At 42.0% G+C, this 19,530-nt stretch overlaps 2 protein-coding genes across 2 annotated transcripts; one reads left to right on the forward strand and one right to left on the reverse strand.

The window, feature by feature from the left end:
• Positions 1-3,865: 3,865 nt before the first annotated feature.
• Positions 3,866-10,863, forward strand: LOC117864529 (eukaryotic translation initiation factor 4G). Its single transcript, XM_072294985.1, has 6 exons — positions 3,866-4,462; positions 4,589-4,653; positions 4,733-4,792; positions 4,879-5,064; positions 5,135-10,286; positions 10,369-10,863. The coding sequence occupies exons 4-5, from the start codon at positions 5,035-5,037 to the stop codon at positions 9,494-9,496; spliced, it is 4,392 nt and encodes a 1,463-aa protein (XP_072151086.1). The 5' UTR covers positions 3,866-4,462; positions 4,589-4,653; positions 4,733-4,792; positions 4,879-5,034; the 3' UTR covers positions 9,497-10,286; positions 10,369-10,863.
• Positions 10,864-11,465: 602 nt separating this feature from the next.
• Positions 11,466-15,986, reverse strand: LOC117864530 (casein kinase II subunit beta-1). Its single transcript, XM_034748667.2, has 5 exons — positions 15,569-15,986; positions 14,081-14,305; positions 12,787-12,896; positions 12,532-12,697; positions 11,466-11,896 (listed from the first exon to the last, which is right to left on the reverse strand). The coding sequence occupies exons 1-5, from the start codon at positions 15,774-15,776 to the stop codon at positions 11,766-11,768; spliced, it is 840 nt and encodes a 279-aa protein (XP_034604558.1). The 5' UTR covers positions 15,777-15,986; the 3' UTR covers positions 11,466-11,765.
• Positions 15,987-19,530: the final 3,544 nt, after the last annotated feature.

The raw sequence follows: 19,530 nt of genomic DNA on the forward strand, positions 1-19,530 counted from the left end.
GACTTGAGAGCCATGGCTCGGGTTGCGCGAGAATCTAAGTTCCTAGATATATGCCCATGTTCTGCGGTCATCCGTGAGTTTGCTTGCTAGTGGCTTTGTCTATAGGTGCAACTTATGATCCACGGCACAGTGCAGTAACACAATTGCGGCCCTGCTAATAAGCTAATCCATGCACACGCATACAATAAGACAAATATAATCCTATGTGTGGCTCTCTCTTTTTTTTTGAAATTATACGTGGCACTTTTTTAGATCAGCTTTTATTTTTGATAAAATCATTTGACTGAGCGCAAGCCACATCTCTCCCATTTATTTTCCCTCACACACAAATCGTGTGTCCATTATCATCTTACTCGAACAGGCGACACATCGCGCAACCTTGAAAATATGGTAAATGTAGTAAACAATGGGAGGGACAATTGCACCATAAACCTTTTAGAAAAGAATTAGCAACTCAAATTTTTTTGTGAAAATATTTTTAATTTTTTTGTGAAAACTTTCTTATAAAAATATTTGGTGAAACTTCTCAAATAGAATATTGCCTGAAAAAATCTGGCAGCAAAAAAGAGAGGAGAGAGAACGAGGTTTGAGGGATGAGGAAGTATTATTGAAAAAGTTGCAAAAAACTTCTCCAAACAAAAATATCCAAATAAAATTTGTTCATAGAAAGGAATAAGATAAGGTAGAAAGGGAGGAATTAATAGAGGGAGCAAGAGAGTAGTAGGAGGAGATGAAGCTTTAGATTGTCCGCCACTGCACGGCAGTACCTAGCATTGTTCTCTAGCATGATGGATTGTGTTTTTTCATCCTCGAATCTGAAGAGAGAGGATGGGCACCATTTGTTGGTATATGCTCTTCAAGGTGATGCCTCACGCTCATCGATTGGTAGAAGATAGATCAGATCTATAGGGCACGAGAGCAAAAGGACACGATTTATTATTGTCTATTTTAATGGGGTCATGGGTGGAGCAAACAGATACACGAAAAAATTAATGAGTGATCATTGCGGCTTAGAGAAAAGTGCATGGGAAGCTTAGAGGGTGTTTGGATAGCAGGTGCTAAACTTTAGCAGTGTCACATTGGATGTTCGGATGCTAATTATGAGGACTAAATATGAGCTAATTACAAAACTAATTGCACAGATAGAGTCTAATTCGCGAGATGAATCTATTAAGCCTAATTAATCCATCATTAGCAAATGGTTCTTGTAGCACCACATTGTCAAATCATGGACTAATTAGGCTTAATAGATTCATCTCACGAATTAGACTCCATCTGTGCAATTAGTTTTGTAATTAGCATATGTTTAATACTCCTAGTTAGTATCCAAACATCCGATGTGACGGGTGCTAAATTTTAGCACCTTGAAGCCAAACAGCCCCTTAATGTGTAAATGTTGAGATCAAGCGGTCACTCATGTATGACTTGGAACCTAGTGCTCGCATGGGGAGAGAAAAAAACGAAAATACGCATTTAGAGCCCAATTGGTTCACTGCCAAAATTTTCCCATGCCAAAGTTTTGGCAAGCTAAAAGTTGAGGAATAACTTGCCAATATTTTGATAAGATAAATACGATAGATTGCTAAATTTTGGTAACAAACCAAATAATGGTAAAAAAATTGGCTTGCTAAAACTCTGCCATGCCAAAATTTTGAAATTTTGGCACCGAACCAATTAGGCTCTTACACATCAAGCATGTTTTACCCTATTTCCGTTCATACCTCACGTCATCGTAGCACATTTGCTAGTGATAAAAATGGAATATATAAATGCCAAGTAATTTCGTAGCCCCATTTACCTTTTTCATGTGGTAATGTATGTTTATACCAACCCCCCCCCCCCCGAAAAAAAACATCTGCACCACGTATTTTAAGAAGAAAATAGATTTTACCTCTCATGTTTCACTATATGTGGCCCTTATATATAATGTTTTGGCGGCTCTCTATATATTTCTTTAATGTGTATCTATTTAATTGTTTATACTTATGTTAGAAGTACATAAGATCTTTATGTGGCTGAAAATTAATTTTGAAGTAATAAATTTTATATAATAGCTTTGGACCTTGACGTAAATTTTAATAGCTTGAGTTGAAATTTTCTTTTTGAAACTTTAATTTTTTGTAGTAAGTACCTTATAAATTCAAGTTTGGCAATCTAAGTTGAGGTGGCAATCTACTAGTGCAAAGTTTGATAACCTAAGCTGAGAAGTAAAACTCATTAGTAAATATATTAAAATTCAGGTAAAAATTTGACTATCTAAGTTAAAAGTAAATGGATAGTTAATACCTCATTAATCTTAGTGAAATTTTGGATGACATAAGTTGCAGTGTGAAAATGTTTAGTGAATGGCTTTCAAATTCAAGTGTACAATCGGATAACCTATTGGAAGTAAATATATATACTCAACCTAATTCCGAGTATAAATATTGCTTGCCTAATCCAAAAGGCTTAACTCTTTCTATAAAAGCTCCAAAACTCAAGTAATAAGCTTCGACTTAAGTTGACAATATAGGACAAATATTAATTTGAAAATTGAAATGCATAACTTTTTTTATTATAGAAGATTAACACAAGTACGCTTTTCATGAAAAGTGCAATGGAAAAGGCAAACAAATGGTACAGGAGCCTTTGCCTTTTCTCTCTCTGTGCTAATTGAGTCTTGCTTTTTTTAGGCTAAACGCAAGCAGAGTTTAGCTTTGGGTTTCAATAATTCATGTTTATAACGATACTCCAAAACCGCATCCGGGAGACACTACTCGAATAAATGATTTGCCAATCGCCAATAGCATGTGGAATTAGTAAGACTCAGATCCGATATAGGGGTAAGCACTTTGCTATCAGTAGCAGCCGATAGTATCTTGTAGAGCGGCCCATCCACTAATCTCCCGTTGCTAATCCTGGCACACACAGGTGGTTAAGCGCCGCCCGGCCCTTCAGTTCACACGCGTCACCGCCTCCCACCTGTCTCGCCTCCTTTCACCACCATTCCCTCCAAATTTCCCCCGGCCTTCTCGCCTTCAATTCATCGCTCCCCAACCCCTCACTCCGCTCCGCGCTCGATTCCGTTCCGCCTCCGCTGCACCGGCACTAGCCCTAAACCCCGGTCGCTGCGTCGCTTTGCTTCGCCCGATCATGTACGACTCTCTCTAGAGATTTCAGTTGTTTCATGTTTTTTTTCTGATTTTTTTCCCGTGGTCGTTCCCCATTGGATTGCATCTTTTTTTTTTACGTCCTTTTCCCCCGCTTTGGAGGGCTCATCTCATCCTTGAAGTTGCATTTTGCAGCATGTTTGGTTAATTTTACTTGCATTTTAAAAGTTCCTGCGTGATCATCATGCATCGCGGCGTTGTTCGTTTCGCCGCGGATAATCTCCGCGAACTTTTCTCTCTCTGTTATGTTATTTTTCAGCAATTTCGCCGCAATGTGGTCGAACCGTAGCGAGAAATTTCCGAATTAGTTTTAGCAAAATAAATTTCCTGCACTTTTCAGTCTCCTGTTTGGTTCTAGCATAACCCTAGCTGGTCATCCGGATTTATCGTGCCGAAGGCTTCAAATTAACTCTTTCATTTGTTTGTAGAGATCGAATCGAAGCGGGGATATATGTACAGGAACCAGTTTAGGTCGGATCGATTGAACGATCACGCCACCGCCGCGCGAAGGCCCGGCCGCGGCAGCGGCAGCGGCACGCATTGGGTCGTCTCCGGCGGCCGTGGAAGCACAGCTCCGGCTGCGCGGCCGCGATCGCCGCCCTACCGGAGGTGAGACGCGTGACGCGTGTTTAATCTCCGTGATGACGCGTGTTGCTTTTAACGTTTATATGTGCGGTTTCGGCGTGCCGATTGCATTTGCAGCGGGAGAACTGGGAGCGTTCAGCAGCAGTACAGGCCAAGGTCGCCGGCGGGTGCGCTGACCCAGGGGAGTGCCGTTGCTGCTGCTGGGCACACCACGGAACCAGTGAACCAAGGTGCGGATGCTTGTGGTATGTGCAATTTCGCAATCAACACTTCCCTTTTACATATATGGATGCTTGAGTACTCGAAGTGCATAGAAGGGTGTGGATGCAGATCATGCCACTGTAGTGTTCTCGCATGGAATTCTATCGTTTTGCCTCAGGTTTCCTATATCTGTAAACATGAGTTTTTGCCATGGATAAGTTTTTAGCATGGATTTGGTGAGATCGGAAGGGTTAAACACTTTGTGAACATAAGTTTCGCTAAGAGATCGAAATGTTTAGAAACAGATTACATTTATGTCCTGTGATCAGTTTAACTAATGTCTCAGCATATACGCTAAAGCTCTCTCTTAGCGAAACTATCTGATGATTCTCCCTTTTTAGCATCTTTCGGGTCACTGGATAATGTGAAACCTTCCGATGTGCCTGCTCAGAGTGATGTCCTGAACTCAGTCTCTGCTGAAGGAACCTGGGTGGCAGATTCGCCAACCCCAACAGTACCCACAAAAGGTTTTTCTGTTTCTCAAGAATTTTGAACATAACATGATTAGAACAAAAAGCCCGCTAGTTCCATTTAAATTGATTTAATGTTAGATAAGATTACATTCTTCTGAATTCTGATGATGTTGTCCCCAGGGTATTTGTCCCCTGCATTTACTCTTCAGTTCGGAACTTTTAGCCCAGGAGTTATTGACAAGCAAGTATGGCATCTAGTTTTCTTATTTCATGTTGGCTTTTGAGTTTGATATCTACTAAAGTTTCATGATGATCTTCTTGCAGCATACTACTACCTGCACATCCTCAGCCCCTTATGATCTGAATGGGAACAAACATGAAAAGGTTCATTCATTTGTCATGATTTATTTCACTGAATGAATTTATTTGGTCTTCTATTTTTCGCTTACCTATATATTTGACAAATTCAGGCCTGCCATGGATTATCTGACAAGCCTAATAAAGTTTCCTTATCTGCCCAAGAGCAGCAAAAGCAAGAAGCAACAGATGATTTGGTTATTGGTGGAGGGGATGAGTTAATTGACAAATATGAGAATGTTCATGTTCCTGAATTGCATGAGACACCGATGCTAAATTCTGTTCCTCCAACTAGCAAAGTCGGTACCTCAGCCAACCCTCTCTCAGCTGCTTTACAACCTTTTATAACTTATTTTATATGGTGTGCAGGTGTGCATGGATTCATGCAAGGTGTTTTCCAAAACTCCGTCTTCCCCAATTCAACAGCAGTGCCAAAATCAAGGAGAAACAAAAGATACGGTCAATCCTAACCACTCTGATACTGCATACAAATATCCTGCTACCAAGCCTAAGATAAGTGTGCAAATTCCACCTTCATATACTCCCAACATGGCGCCACCGCAATTTATGCTTCCGGTACCTGGGAGATCAATGCCTGTTGCTTTTCAGCAGAAGCAACCTCAAGTTCCCGTTGAGTTCAAGGGGCCAGGTTTTCAAATGCAGTCGATTGGCTCTGTATCCAGCTCCTTACCCGTGAAAATGGCTGTCCCTGTGGGCAATGCATCTCACATACAACCGATATTTGTTCATGGTACCCAGCCTCGTGCATTGCATCAGCAAACCTTCATTCACCAAGGACAAGGCTTTGGATGTGCCCCTCCAGCTAATTGTCACCTTCCTCAGTTCAGCAACATGAGGTTTGCACAGGAGTTGTCTCAGCAGCATCCTAGAAGCGGTGATGAACAGAAGAGAACTGTCAAGATAACACATCCAGAGACACACGAAGAGCTGATGCTGGATAGACGTGGGCATTCCTTTATGGGTGTTCCTGTTTCTGGGCAGATGCCTCTGCATAATATAAACCAGCTATCTCAGCCTGTTCAAACATTTTCTCCACTTCAGAAAGTGTATTATCCTAGAGCAGGCACGTACAACTCAGGACCTATCTATCTTCCCAACACCACTACTGTCCCACTTGCAAGTAGGCAAATTTCCTCGAAAATGCAGGCCCCGATGCATAGCTTTGATTCCACTAATAGCAACCAGCCAATTACTTCCATCAGACCTCCAATGCCGATATCTTGGCTTGATGCTAGTTCCAGGGCATTGACCAATTTGCATACTGCTTCAGAAGTCTCCAGTTTCAGAGGGTTACGTCATGTTGAACTAAAGCAACCTATTCCATTTCCTGCTGAAAAGAATGAGGTGCCATTAAAGTGTTCTGGTGAACCTGCCATGTTGAATCGGCAAAGCGATCACAAGATTGGACTGGAAATTTCCCCTGAACCTGCAAATTTAGTTTCTGATGAAGGCAATCTCAAAACCCCAGCTGCAACTTCTGGAATAAGTTGCAATTCAATATCTCAGGCTGCTCCAACCCAGCAGACACAGACTCAACAAGCTTCAGTTAATCACGTCACACCAATTGTGGGTCCTCAAACTACCTCAACCAGTAACTTACCTTTGGCATCTACTGCAAGTTGTACATCTTCAGTGATAGCAAAACCTAGTGATATGGAAGAATCATCAGTGATTCCAACAACTTCATCGTCCCATGCAAAACTCGAGTTATCACATACTGAGGCTTCAGGCAGAACTGCTAGTGTCATTTGGTCTGCAGCTTCGTTAATTTCCAGTACTGATGGGGCATCACCGACTAATAGGAATTCTAAATATGATGGCAATAGCATTTTGGGGAAGCCTCCATTAATTTATACACAAGAAATACCAAAGTTTGTGGGATCTAATACATTCACAGAAGGTTTTAGAAAGGCGAAGGTGAATCCAGCTCCCTTTCTAGAAAAAAATTCTGAACTTAATGGTTCAGTTACATTGCAAAACCAAGACTTTGTGATCAAAGAACACGTTGTAAATGAAAAAGGAATGTGCTCCAAGTCAAAGACAGAACAAGTAGATACGACCACACAAGGTACTGCCCTTGGATCAGAGGACAGCACTGGTGTCACTAAATCGGAACGATTTCATGGATGTCACGAATCAATTGATTTGCATCCTTCCATAGCCATTGATATGCAAACGTCAAAAGATAATCAGCAACCTTCACCAGATGCACAAATTGTAACATCTGTACCAGAGAACAAGCAGAATGATAGTAGAATAGACTCTGCAAGAGATGTCAAAAGTGAAGCCCCTGCTTCTAATTCAACTAGCACTCAGAGGAAAATAGGACCGGAAAGGATTGATTCAGAAATATCTAATTATTGCTCCATGGCTGCTGCTTCAGTGGTGCAAACAAAAAATATTGTTTTGGAATCAACCAAGGCCAAAAATACCAATGGACGACGAAAAAGACGAAAGGAGATGCTTCCTAAGACTAGTGGACAAAAGTACTGTGACCTTGATAGTGCATCCAGCTCCCTGAATGAGAACGTTGAGAGCTTTAATACATCAGATGATGTCCAGAGTTCGTTGACAGCTGACTTAAAGCAGAATTGTACATTGGATGCTGAAAAGGACAGTTCAGCTGGTGGAAATGATAGCCAGAACAGGGCTGACTTGCTTGGCTGGGAAGATACGACTGAAAATTCTATTGAAAATTCGAAAGCATTTGGGTGCATTAGAGCAGAAGTAAACAAAGATAAATGTGAGTTTGACCATAAAAGGTATTCTCGGGATTTTCTTTTAACATTTGCACAAAGCTGCATAGAACTTCCTGCAAGTTTCAAGATTAGATTTGATATTTCTGGAGCAGTAATGAGTGTACATATTGGTGCTCCATTTATTGACAATAATGATCTTAACTCAAACCATGCAAGGATAAAAGATCGAGGTTCAGCAACTTCCCGAGCTAACCGCCATATGGCCGGCAAGTTTGATGATGATAAATGGAGAAAACAGTTTTCTTCTCCTGTTCCTGGGCATAGCTCGCTTTCTGACAATGTACATCAACCTGTATTTTCTAGATGGGATGCAGTACAGCGTGACGGACACGGATCTACAAGAAGTCTTTCACAAAGCCAGCCAATCAGTCAGTATAGTGGTGAGATGCTCTCCAGAGCTATGAAAGAAGTAGTATCTCAACGCAGCCGTGGCTATGTAGATGAGAGGTGGCAACATAGAACTAATGCTCAGGGTATTTCATCAGCTTCTCAAGTATCTATGCCAGTTATGCACAAAGCTGAGAAAAAATATGAAATTGGTAAGGTATCTGATGAGGAAGAGGCTAAACAAAGGCAGCTGAAAGCTATTCTGAATAAGTTAACCCCCCAAAATTTTGAAAAACTTTTTGCGCAGGTCAAGGAGTTGAATATTGATAATGTAGTCACACTTACTGGCGTGATATCTCAGATATTTGACAAAGCCTTGATGGAGCCCACTTTTTGTGAGATGTATGCTAGTTTCTGTTTCCGATTGGCTGGTGCCCTACCAAACTTTGTGAAGGATGATGAGAAAATCACCTTCAAACGACTGCTTTTAAATAAATGCCAAGAGGAATTTGAGAGAGGTGAAAGAGAGCAAGCTGAAGCAGATAAAGCTGAAGAAGAGGGTGGTACAAAACAATCTGAAGGGGAGAGAGAAGAGAAACGGATTCGAGCACGGAGATGCATGCTTGGAAATATTCGATTAATTGGAGAATTGTATAAGAAAAAAATGTTGACCGAGAGAATAATGCATGAATGCATAAATAAACTGCTAGGCGAGTATCAAAACCCAGATGAGGAAGATCTAGAGGCTCTTTGTAAATTGATGAGCACGATCGGGGAGATGATAGATCATCTCAGGGCAAAGGTACACATGGATTTTTATTTTGACCTTATACAGAAGCTGTCAGAAAATTCAAAGTTATCGTCCCGTATAAGATTTATGCTGGAAGATGTGATTGACCTTAGAAAAAACAAGTGGAGACAGAGAAGGAAAGTGGAAGGGCCAAAAAAGATCGATGAGGTCCGCAGGGATGCGGTAAAACAAAAGTTGGGCCAATCAAGTAGGTTTGGCTCCTCTCCTAACTATAACTCATCTGTTACCTGCATCAGCTCTGGGTTGAGATCTGGGCCTCCTGCATTGAATTCACGTGGATCTTCTGCATTGAATTCACGTGGATCGTCTCAAGTTCGTACAAGTGGATCCCAGAATGTTAATCTGGATGCTAGATATCAGCCTTCGAATAGAGCCTTGCCAGTTGCACTCCATCAAAGGCATTCTGATAAATCCATTCGCCTTGGTCCTCAAGGTGACCTAGGAAGAGGAATGTCGGTTTGTGGGAAGCCACCTGTTTCAAATGACATTTTGCCAGAAGTTCCTTTGAACAGCCATCATGGTCAAACATCAGAAAACTCAAAAGAAGGTTCAGTTACAGGAGCAGCTAGTAAGCGAACAAACTTCAGAGCCAGTAATACATCCTGGGGAACGGCAGATCATGCTTCACCTCTACTGTCAAATGTTGGTCAAACACATATATCCTCCACGGTCAAAAAGGATATATGCGCTGAAGCGCAGACATTCCCTGAAGAGGTTCTTCAGGAAAAATCGATATTAACCATAAAAGAATTTTACAGGCAAGCTCCCATTTGTCATGCTTTATTTATATGCTGTAAATGCTATATTTATTAAACTTTCTCATTTTTTACGAAATATATGCTGATAGGTAGCCATCTGTTCTTAGCACTTTTGTTTAAAACTATTTCCTGAAGTTATCGAATTTGGTTAATCATTTTTTAATCCACATGATGGTACAGATGAATCACATGTAGCCATTGCCCTTTTTTAATGAAAAATGATACTTGTATTATGTTGTATCCAGCAATGTTTCTTTATATTTCTAGTGAAATATCTTTTGCCGTACTTGATATTATAATAAACCCTTAGATAATTACATTTTAAATTGGGCAGCAGTCCCATCTTCTATGATTTTATTTTTTTTAAGAAGGCTTTTCTTTCATCCATTTGGTGATGATTTTTTTCCAGTCATAGGTTGCCTTTGTTTACATCATCTATCTGTGCAAGCATAATTTTTTTGCTCTCAGAACAAATGTGTATATTGCATAATCGATGCAACAAAAATTAAAGCGTTATCTGCGGTACTGCCTGCTAACATGTTTGATGCTTTGGGGAAGCTGATTAGCCTGGAGAGCAAACACATACAACCTCCCATTCAGTCTCAGGTTGTCATAATCTTATCATTACACTAACCATGTTTGCCCCACAGTGCTAAGGACGAGGAGGAGGTAGCTTTGTGCATAAAAGAACTGAATGCTCCCAGCTTCTACCCTTCACTCGTGTCACTTTGGATCAATGACTCCTTCGAAAGGAAAGACCTGGATAGGGATCTCTTGGCCAAACTTTTGGTGTTCTTGTGCAAATCTCAAGAGAATTTGCTGAGCCAGAGGCAGCTACTCCAGGGGTATCATCCATGTGCATATGGCAAAAATTCTGTTCCGCAATCGGTGACTTGGTGCCAATTAACAATCTGCCTCTTTTGCCAGGTTCCAACATGTTCTATCCACCTTGGAAGATGCTGTGACTGATGCGCCGAAAGCCACCAAATTCCTGGGGCAAATATTTGCCAAAGTCATAATGGAAGATGTGATCTCACTGACGGAGATAGGAGGGCTGTTGCAGGAGCGGGATGGCAGGGAAGAGCCGGCAGGACGTCATGCCCTGGACAACAGCCTCGCGTCCGAGGTTCTGGGGAGCATGCTGGAATCCATCAGAGTGGAGAGGGGCGACTCCGCCGTGGACGAGATCCGCGCAAAATCCAACCTGCAGTGTGCCAGGCGGTCCGGTGTGTGCGTCTAACGCCTGATCAGGGTAGGGAGGCAGCGTGCCTAGATTGCTAGTGTTGCATTTGGTAGCAGGTCGTTGGGGTCCTAACCTTAGTAGAAGGAAGAATAGGATGAGATTTTGCTGGTCTTTGTTTTCCTTGTGTTACCAATACTGCTGCAGGACTTGTTAATTTTTCTGGCGTAGCCACATCCTTAGGCTGCCCTAATGTTCTGCCTCATCGTGGTGTCATCCTTAGATTTGTGCCGTGCCCTGACCCATTGGAGCCGGTGTCATGTTTTCCTCCTTGCATATCTCATATCTCTAGCATGTGCTTCGATGACGGTGTGGTGTCTAGTGATGCTCCCATTACGGCACCAACTCGGCTAGACAACCAACCATATCGAACAAATATTAGGCCACAAGAGTTCGTCACAGGCTCACACAGCAATGAAAGCACACAATGACAATCGGAGTAAGAACATGAACCGTACGCATATGACTTGTTAACTAAATACTACCCCTCTGTCCCAAATTACTATTCGTTTTGATTTTTCTACATACGTCACTTTTATCATGTATCTAGACATAATATACATCTAAGTGCATAACAAAAGTAGTGTATTTAGAAAAGCCAAAACGGACGGAGGGAGTACATCCGTTAGCTAAATACAATATCCGTCCAAAGTATATGACGTTTATGACAAACTATTTAGTCAAAAGTGAACTTAAATGCTTGTTCAAAACGTCAAATGTTGAGAACAGATGGAGTATCACAGCAGAGGGAGAATTGGCAGCATCACAGTAACATTTTGCCCTCTTCAGCAACTGTGAAATTCAAATATAAAGGCCTTTTCTTGTTTTAAAAGAATACGGATGTTCACCTAGGCTAAACAAACCACAAGCATCAAATCAGAATAATCAGGTCAAGGTGAGAAGCCAGACTATGGAGGTCAGCCGGGGGCGTCCAGGTGCATTCCGATGATATGTGAACATTGGAGGAGCCAGGGCTACACCAATCGAACAAAGCAATAAACGGCAACACACAGACAGAAACCAGCAGCTCACAAGGGGCTATTGAACGCAGATGAATCTTTAACATCTTCAGCCTTCAAATTTCTCATGGCTTATGAATTTTGAACCCAAATACCCTGGGGATGTATTGTTGCGCGGGCTTCTGGGGCTTCAAATGCGGGTATGTCATCAGAAACAAGTGAGTAAATGTTGTTCCGAAGTAAGTTCCATCGATGTCTACATGACAAGTCAAGGGAAGTGCATGATGGCCTATGTTTCAAATAACACGAAACACAATTCTTACAACGGTACAGGAAAAAATGAGGCCTTTTCGTTCTGACGGTCCAAAAATCACTCTTATCATGGGTAATATATGGCATTTCGTTTTTCTCTCAAAAAACCATATGGCATTTTGTTTCTTCAAGAGTTCTATTTGCATGCAGATTATACATTATTCTGAATCATGTTGAACGTTTGTTGGATGGATTAGCTTGATGTAAAACATGACTACCAAGAGTAAGTTTAGCATGTCAGAGGTTCAGAACAATGTGGAATCTTTGAATGTTCTTTTCTTAAGAACTTGCCCGCATTGATGCAACCCAGCAACATTTCTTTTAATATAGTAGTAATTGCAGGCTGTCAGTGTATTATATAAAAAACACATCCTACCTAAACAAAGTGTTGCAATGTGAAAATCACAAGTAAATAAAGTGTAATTATGCGACCCTATGTTTTTTTTTTTTTTGGGGGGGGGGGGGGGGGGGGGGGGGGGTATTAGCAGCTTCCTGAGTCACAGACAGATCACATAATGGTAAAATATTTTCAGAAGCCTTTCAGAGTGAGAGCAAACTTTATTGTATATGAAAGGATACTGCTTAGATATTTGGATCTTGGAGTGTAGATGTCTTCACACCTAGGGCAGTAAATCTTCACAGAACTCGAACGAGGAATATCCGATTGCCCAACTGGAAGACACGGTTGACCACTGCAATTCACTCGAGGGCATCTGCCGAAGTCAACATTCTTGTACTTATCCAACTGCACAAACATCAAATGTGATAATGCACAAATTAATAACAGTACTAATACATAATAAATCCATCAGAAACAACTTAAGAGAGAGTTACCATCGCAGCCAGCCCTTTACTTGTAATGATATACCGGACATGAATCAGTCCATAGAGCATCTCAGCAGCTGATTCAATAAGTTCATTTTGCTCTTCTGTGAACATATCACCTGTGTATTTGCACAATACTTATTGTAAGTGCTATGTCACAATAATAACTTAGGTTCATTTTAGCAATAAAGCCTATTGCAAATACTACTAGGACAATATTATTCCTGTATCCTAACTTACACTTCATACTCAGTTGATGATCTTCATTCTAACATTTTTTTTTCTATCATGCAGAAAGAATTAAGAGACGTATCATAATGCTTTCCACAAGTCTTAGTGGCATGCATGTTATTTCTACTTCTGAGGTTCAGTTCCTCTTGACAAGTGGCATGCATGTAAGCAAGATTGGCACACCGAATTGTAGATTGATTGATCACCACGTGATGCACATGTACATATATAGGCAAGGAGTCCCAGGGTTGTGGCTTATAGATACATGACCAACGTTGGATGTCCTTACCTATTACTAATCAGGGATCAAGACTACAAGTGCGCTCACAGGCTCTGGCCTCCGGGCCGGTGGCAGCACATCACATGTGGACTCTAGGCCTAACAAAAGGATAGCTAACCTGCCTGTCTAACAGTTACATATGCACCCACAATTTGTGGTAGAATGTCAATGTGGGGCATAAAGTGCAATGTGACCTGGATGATACCATATTCCAGTTTCAACTTCCTAAATCTATTTCATACACTCTATCTTGCTGGTTCCTGCTGACCAGGTTCATAACTGAAACTAAATATACCCTAACTGACAAGAAGCCAACTAGGCCAGAAAACCATTTACTAAATATTAATAAGAGAGTTATGTACCATAATTCCCTTTACTGGTCCACAAACTTATAATGGTGTGAAGGTGATTGAAGCAGAGTTTACGTGAAGTATATTGGTTCATATGATAAAACAACTGGAAGATTTTATATTTAAATTTACGGAAAAAAAACAATCTGGTATTCAATCCCTAACAGTCTGCCAGCATCTCGCACATCTCCATGCCATTTAAAATATAAGGCTGGCAAATCTAGGGCTAGTAACAGCGGGTGTAACTTTCTCTCTAAATTGAATACTAGTCCCTCCGTTTCAAATTGTAGGTCGTTTTGGCTTTTCTAGGTTCATAGATGTTTGTATGCATCTAGACATATACTATATTTAAGTGCATAGCAAAAACTATGCACCTAGAAAAGCTAAAATGATCTACAATTTGGAACGGAGGGAGTATATTGAAAAAAGAGGTGGGGTATACCATGGGAAGATTCAACATCCAATATCAGATCAAGAGCATAATCGTAATATGGAACTTGGTTGCTTAACCCACAGAGATTGAAATCATCTTGTATGTAGTCTTCATCAACCTCACAGAAAAACTCATTGCCCCTTAAGCTACAGAACCATGAAATCCATGAAGTATCTTCCCCATCTGAACCACTAACATCTACATCTGATTCTTCGCTGTCAGTTCCTGATTCTTCTGTAAAGGGATCAGCACACAAATTATGACCGGCAAAGAAATATCAACATAAGGAATATCCCCATAGTCAATCATGTGCAATAGTGCATCCATAGGGCACCAACCAAAAACATGGGTCCCAGAATCGGGTTGCTTGATTCAACTAATCAAACTAAAACTAAAATTCTTGAATTGTTCTGATGTGGAGACGTTTCTTAACAAAACAGCAATGTATATTTCAACTGTAAAAGGTTAACAGGAACTATTCGTTGTCGTGAATATTAGGCACTGAATTTCCAGTGATCATACAACAAGGCCTCCGGGAGATATATATAAAGCAAGCAAGTAGCTAACTAGCTATCTAGTTTTAGCAGTTTGTAATGAGGAGAAATTGATGTGTCACAGATGATCTATAATAGATTTTGTTTTCTTATCCACAGTTTGAGTTTTGGAATTTTCTCGTATTTGGCCTGTTTTGCAGATTTAGGTCAGAGGTTATTTCAACACTGGAACTTGTCTGGGCCTCTTTTCTCCTTTTGGTTGAACCACACTGTCCTGCAGCATTACAGTATTGTCTCCGACTCCACAATACTTTTGAGTTCAACATTTGAGGTGCACCTGTCATTTTTAAGTCTTTAACTATAACTACATGCATACTCATTGATAGGTGATCCTGCTGAATGACCTAATCACCAAAAAGGTGCATATAAAAGGTGAAAACTTAAATTGACCTAACAAGCAAAGAAAGATGGTTGACAAAATGTCACACCAAACGAGCACCAAATGTCCTTAAACATGCCACCACATGTATTTACATTATTACAACTACCATGCATTACATAAGTAGTGTTAACTGGCGATACTGACATTTGGATGTTGTTGCACCTAGTAATGAACTATGGACACTATGAATCTCCTCAACTGATGTACAGAGACCAGAAGCTACAAATCTGAATCTAACTTTGCATCTTCGAAGTTCGAACTTCCTCACAAGCATTCACAATCCTCAAAAAAAGGCAGTCAAACAGACTAAACAAGTTTAGCATTATGACTGAATATCACTACACAAATCCTGAAAAAAAAGAGTGCTCCTCAACTGGTAAACGATGTATGAGTGATCTAACAGTTGCCAGTTGGTCATGCCATTGTTCAAAAGTTTTTTTCTACTCATAATTCACTAAGCACACACAAATCTACCTCTAGCAGGCCAAAAACAACAATAAAAGAGGAAAAAAAAGTGACCCGCAAAAAATAATGAAATCATTGTGGCGAGGCAGGGTTCACCGTCAGCGAGCTTGCTCATGGACATCGCGGTGGATCCGGCGCCGGAGCGGGGCACCTCCGGCTGCTTGCCCGCGACGATCCGCTCCTTCTCGCGGCCTCCGGAGAACCCCCACGACGTCGACGGAGACGACCTGTCCATCGGCTCGCCGATCCGCTTCCGGTCGCCGGCGCCCCCGGCCGCCGCTGCGGCGCCTCGGTCTCGGTGCATCTCCTCGCGGGGGACCCCACCTCGTCCCCCGCAGCCCTGAGGCGGGATAGCGGGATGGGAACAGAGGGCAGGATAGTGTTTGGAGGTGGTGGAGGTGAGCGGTGGCGGGATCGCGTGCCCTCGTGTCGAGGTCCCGAGACGGGACGAGGGAGGGGGGGACGGGGCGGCGAGGAAGAACGAAGAAGGGAGGAAAAGTACGGGGGCGCTGACGTAATTCCACGCTGCTTTGAGGGCGGCGGCAGGGGCAGGCTGCTTGTGCTCTTCACTAACCGGCCAGTTTGGCTGTTTCACAGTTTCCATTGCAATGAAAAGCTGTCACAGTTAACCCGGAACGGCCTCATGAACCGGTGGCTTGCTTATATTATATCGGAAAGTATAGATCGCACATTTTTTTCTCCGTAGAGATGATTTTATTCGTTACTCCATTTGTTTCAAATTGTTAATTATTTTGACTTTAAAAATATATAGGTTTTCATCTAGACTTGTATATCTAAATAGTAAAAATTATGAACTGGAAAAAGTTAAAATGTCTAATAGTCTAAATCAGAAGGAGATACTCAAAGAGTTATTATAATGTGTGGTACAAATATTTCAACTGGCAGAGCTAACTTATGTGATATTTTGATTTGCTCTCTTTTCACACGCATGAACAGCACATTTGAGATCTTCCTTTTTCAAACTCTAGTCTCTAGCACCTCCTGAATGGTGAAGGGTGACGATGGTCCTTGATCCCCGGTTTGGTGACACATCTTGTCACATGACTAACATATGCGCTGTCAGTTTCTAATGACAATGTCGTTCCCTCTTTGCAAGCTATTGTTCGGCTCTTCATCATTACGGGCGTGATTGGTTGCTCCGGGCATAGGGAGCTGATATGGAGGACCGGTCCAGGCTCACGGGAGACAGGTTGAAATCGTGCACCGAGTTGTGTTTAGTTGTCTTTGTTGTTGGTCCAGTATGAGACGGAATCGTGTTTGGTTGCATGTATGGATAAGAGTTTTGGGTGTATGTCACATGGACCTTGCGCGCTCACCTGCACCGTGCCATCCCCGCTCGCGAGGGAAGGTAGTTTTTGGGCGGATGGAGGGATGCGGGATGGGAGGGGTGGAGTGAACGAGAGGGTGCAACCATATGATGCTTGAAGAGCAACCAATCACGTCCAAGTGCACGAGATGATACCGGATGATCCTCCGGACGCCACCATCCCGCCTACCAATCATGCCCTACATAAAGCTAAAAAAAACAATGCACCGAGCCCCTGGGGTCTTTGATAACCAGCTATGCTCTCCAGACTGTTCCGAGTAGGCTCCATCCATATTTGTTTTGACCAGCGAGCGCCTGGCTTCTGCCTTGAGAGCGAGGTTAAGGACCTGTTTGGCTCTTGTGTGTTAAAGTTTAGCACATGTTACATCGGATGTTGTATACTAATTAGAAGTATTAAATATAGATTAATTACAAAGCTTATTGCACAGATGGAGTCTAATTCGCGAGATGAATCTATTAAGCCTAATTAGTCCATGATTTGACAATGTGGTGCTACAGTAACCATTTGCTAATGATGGATTAATTAGTTTTAATAGATTCATCTCGCGAATTAGCTTAGAGGTTCTGCAATTAGTTTATAATTAGCTCATGTTTAGTCCTCCTAATTAGCATCCGAATATCCGATGTGATACGGCTAAAATTTAGTACCTGGTATTCAAACCCCTCCTAATTAACATATTTGTGCATCTCACTACCCAACACATGCTTCCCTTTCGGTGTTATGTCTGGTGTCTTGTCGGATGACATGTGGTTCCTCCAACACATGTCCATCTCTTTACTCAATCGATTTGTTGAGTGTGCTTTTTTTTCTTTCTAGTGGAGTCAGCTCAAATTATTTTTTTCAAAACTTATCCCAGTAGGAGTACTGCCATATCATTTAAGGAGAAGAGAGAGTGATCAAATATTACATGGTCGATATTACATAAGAAAGGTGGACCTCGTTACTCAAATACCATTGTTCTGACATAACTAGACTAAGGCACACTTGGTGCTTCGCATACTTGCTGGCGCAAGCTTATTTCTTCCTTGATGAGACCAAACACTCATTGTGGCGTTGCTAGGACAGTCGCGGTCGCCCGCCGTTTCCTCTTGTTCATCGCCTTCAGGGAATGTCGCCACCAATTTTCAAGACCGACACCTATCACTGGCAAGGGAATCAGGTTGTTGGACCAACTTTGAACCATCGTCCACACCTGCATTGCGTATGGATAGTGTAGGCATAGGTGTTCTGCAGTCTCCATTGTAGCTTTGCATAGAGAGCACACCAGATTACATGGCCAGTTTCTTGCAGCGAGTTTATCGACCGTCAATATCTTGCTTTGGACTAGTAACCATGCAAAGAATCTGTGTTTCCCCCGACCTGTGCCCTCTGAATTGCTTCTCCTTCAAAGGGGCAGAATGATCCTTGAAATTGAATTGTATATGCCGACTTAGCACTATATTCTCCATCCGATGTCCATCTCCAAGCTATCTCGTCAGGTCTATCAGTGAATTGGATATCCTAAACCAGGTCCCAAAGGTGCACGAAATCTGCCATTTTTGTCACTGTGTTCATTCGTCATAAGCCTCTCGTCCAGCTATGGTTGATCATCTCCTCGTATACAGTCCTGTGCTTTCACCAAGTAAGCTTGTACAGGTTAGGAGCCAAATCCCTTGGTGCTTTTCCATGCAGCCACGAGGAGTTCCAGAATTTTGCCTTCAGGCTATTGCCGAGGGTAACAATGGTGCTAACTCGAAATAGTTGTTGATCTATCTCATTGACTGGTGCTTCAGTGCCGACCCATGGACGCTCTGGGTCCTTCCACTCATACCAGAGCCAGCATAGAGCCCAGCTGAACAAGTCCAAATTAAGAATGCCCAATCCTCCCCTGATTGCTTTAGCCCATCTGATCAGGCAATGTCCCCTATTAGCCTCAGCCGCCCCCTTCCAGAGAAAGCTCCTCCTTATTTTGTCCAACTTCTCTGTAGCCCATTTTTTCAATGCAAAGATAGTTAGAAAATAAACCGGCATTACAAATAGCACCGAGTTCACTAGCACCAGCCTTCCCGCCTTGTTTAGCACACAGCCTTTCCATGAGGGTAGCCTTGCTGCCACTTTGTCAATGAGAGGTTGAACATCCACCCTTTGGAGTGCTCTTGTATGTAGTGGTAGCCCAAGTATGTGCATGAGAATGATTTCACTAGGCACGGAAAACTTTCCATTTCACTGGGCACGAAAAACTTTCCATTATATCGTCCAAGTTGAGACCATCACATTGTATTGGGTGTACCACACTTTTATTTTTGTTGGTGATCAGTCCAGATGCCACTCCAAATTCCTCTAAGATGTCACTTGTCACCTTTACTTTGTCACTGTTTGGATTTAGAAAAATAGCCATATCATCTGCGTACATCATTATTACTTTCGCCGCCCTATTTTGAATTGCTGATAAGTATCCTTCTTTGGTTGCAATGGTGAGCATTCTATGTAGTGGTTTCATGGCTATGATGAAAAGTAGTGGGCTCAAAGGATCACCCTGTCGCAATCCTGTTCGATGCCTGAACCATGGCCTCCTTGACCCATTCAGTAAGGCAGATGTGTTTGCAGTTGACAACAGTATGGATACCCAGCTCCTCCATCTCGCCCCAAAGCTCAAATTATTATGTTTACCTTATAACGGTAAGAAGTACTTTGATTAGCGTAATCGACTTGCTAGACATCCGCCATTTG

This window comes from Setaria viridis, chromosome 7, assembly GCF_005286985.2.
Source record: "Setaria viridis chromosome 7, Setaria_viridis_v4.0, whole genome shotgun sequence".
NCBI classification, from domain to species: Eukaryota; Viridiplantae; Streptophyta; class Magnoliopsida; order Poales; family Poaceae; genus Setaria; species Setaria viridis.